The sequence below is a fragment of the Octopus bimaculoides genome, chromosome 4 (assembly GCF_001194135.2).
Source record: "Octopus bimaculoides isolate UCB-OBI-ISO-001 chromosome 4, ASM119413v2, whole genome shotgun sequence".
Classification (NCBI taxonomy): Eukaryota; Metazoa; Mollusca; class Cephalopoda; order Octopoda; family Octopodidae; genus Octopus; species Octopus bimaculoides.
Genome location: NC_068984.1, coordinates 107832870 through 107835532, shown reverse-complemented (window position 1 = coordinate 107835532; position 2663 = coordinate 107832870). Strand labels below are relative to the sequence as shown.

The following is a 2663-nucleotide window of genomic DNA, read 5'->3' as shown; positions in this document are numbered from 1 at the left end:
ATGTATGTATGTATGTATATATATATATATATATATTTATGTATATGCCATATACATATTCAACAAAAACTCCATTAACGAGTTTAACCCTTGCCAGAAGCAGAATTTCAATGAAACACAATCATACAGATCATTCCATGATCATACAGATCATAGTATAATGCATTATTAAAAAAAAAACAATCATAAACTATAAACTCCCTATATAAGTTTAACCCTCACCAGAACTAGAATCTCAAAGATAAAGAGAATACAAGAAACAAGAGGGTCACAATCACCAGCACATGTAAATAAGCAAACATCAAACGTATGTTTCTACCGTTAACGGTATCATTATGGTTGGCCAGTATCCTTCAAACCAGCTGCCAAAAACACAGATATAAGTAAAACATCAGAGCACATTTAGGGTTTAGTGAAATAAACCGGTTGAGTGATAATTACTTCCTCTGTAGAGCAAGCGTCTCCGGTTATTGTGTTATTTTAATGAGTTAATCAAAGGGGAGGAGGGCTCTGTTCATGACAATTTTTATGGCCCCAGAACATGGTGGAAAGAAAACAGCAAGTTATTCATTGACTTAGACCAAATGCTTGCAAAAGAGTGGACTCCACTAAAAGTATCTAAGAGAGTCACGCGGTGTTGTTAAACCGAAATAGCGATGACGACTGCGGTCCACGAACAGGAACTCTCTTTCTCGGACGGGCTTCTCTAAGATATATGTTAAACCAAATTTTAGTGACAAGGCTTTTGAGGATTAAAGTAGATCGGAATTAAGTGTGGTAACTTAACAGATAAAATAATCAGAGATCTTACATATGAAGGCACAACTTGCTACTATAAGCTACCATCTTGAAAAAAAAAGAAACAAATAACAAAGAAACCACAACGTATTGCTTATATGGGAAATAACGAAATGATCACGACAAATTGATGATGATGATGATGATGATGATGATGATGGTGACGATTATGTTGGTGATAATAGTAATAGAGATGATGCTGTTGCGTTGCTGATGGTAACATGTAGCTGCTGATAATGATGATAGAATAACGCTGCTGCTGCCACTGCATTTGTTGGTGATTATATTAAGATTTATAGGGATGAGATCAGTAGTAATGATGATGACGACGACAACGACGACGGCAACGGATCTTGTAATGGAGGCGGCAGGGGCATGGTGGAGTGGATGATGGTAGTTGTGGCAACGGTGCAGGAGAATATTAAAGAAATAAAAATTGATAATAACAAGATATCACCTTCACAAGTTCTTACAGCAAGCGTGGCCCTGATTTTCTCCAAAGCTTTGAAGTTGCTAACTGTGAAAACATGATCGGCGTCTGGATCTGTTGAAATATCTTTCAGTTCTCGATAGAATGCTTGGGAACCAATACCAATAGAGAAAACAGTGGCCAACTTCTTCAGCTTCATAGCTTCAGCAGTTGTTGATGCCGGAACGTTTGACTTGCCATCCGTGAGGACGATAACGATGTTGGGAATATTTGGTCGATTACCGTTTTGCGGTAAAAGACTAATTGTTCTAATGTATCTGAAAGAAGAATAGTAAATATTTGGTTTGATATCTACTACATATGTGGAAAATCGATTTACGAAACGTCGGACACTCTGGAGTATACCAACAACGTACAATCACCGAAACATGTGCTTCGGACCAGCCTCTAGGCGCTAAATACTCATAGGGTTGGTTTTCTCTGTGTACCAGAACTTATCTTTTCAAGTACCCGATTCTATCTGAATCCTTATTATATATATTGATGCGCACGCACACACACACACACACACACACGTTTACACGTTTATATAAATTACCTGAGAGCGTCTGCAGTATTCGTAGAGCCAGCTTTGTACTTGACGTTCGATATAGCTTTGTCCAACTCTGATGCGTTGAAATATTTGTTCAAATGGAATTCAAGTACAGAGTTATCAGAAAAAGTGACCAGTCCTACTCTGACATCATCTTTACCTATGTCGAAGGATTGTACCATACGATGAACAAAAGTTAGCATTAACTTGTAGCTATGTTCATCCACACTTGCCGAAGTGTCCAGTGCAAATATTATATCAGCCATCGTGCGATTGCAGACAACTGAAAAACAGAAACAAAAATTATATGGATAATGGCATTTAACAGAAGACTATCATACAATGATATAGTGGTGTGTTGGTAGGCTGAAAGAAGACACTACTCTAGGTAAATCAGTCGAGTTAGAAATAATAATAATAATTAATAATAATTATATATACAGTGAAAAAAAGCACTCTCTATGCTGTTCATGGCTAGCCATTATGATAAAGCTAAACATTATATGTATCCACACACACACACACACACACACACACACACATTACGTGTCACTGTCCTCTGAGTGATGATAGTAATGTGACGTAGTACAACCTGTCGTGTGCTCGCGACTAAAATGGCAACTTTATCGAGCTTGCTTAGTAAGGAAAACAATTCTCTTGTTGGATACTTTGTAGGACAAAGAATAAAACTTGTCGAAAGGTGGATGACCTCGGGATAGTCAAATGACATCGAACAGCTGAGAGTGAGAAAACCCACTCGCCATGTCTTTGTTAAGAAGTTTCTCTGGAGGAAGGAAAATTTTAATATAACACATGCGCCTTCATTTGTATCTAATTAGACTT

The 2663-nt window shown here is 37.5% G+C and overlaps 1 protein-coding gene across 1 annotated transcript in view; it reads right to left on the bottom strand.

Annotated features, from left to right (window-relative positions):
- Positions 1-2663, bottom strand: part of LOC106875418 (collagen alpha-1(XII) chain) — a 58326-nt gene that overhangs the window by 8909 nt on the left and 46754 nt on the right. Inside the window, exons 8-9 of the mRNA XM_014923553.1 lie at positions 1827-2103; positions 1256-1545 (exon numbers count right to left, since the gene is read on the bottom strand). Of these exons, the coding sequence (XP_014779039.1) occupies positions 1256-1545; positions 1827-2103 (567 nt within the window). The remainder of the gene's footprint in view (positions 1-1255; positions 1546-1826; positions 2104-2663) is intronic.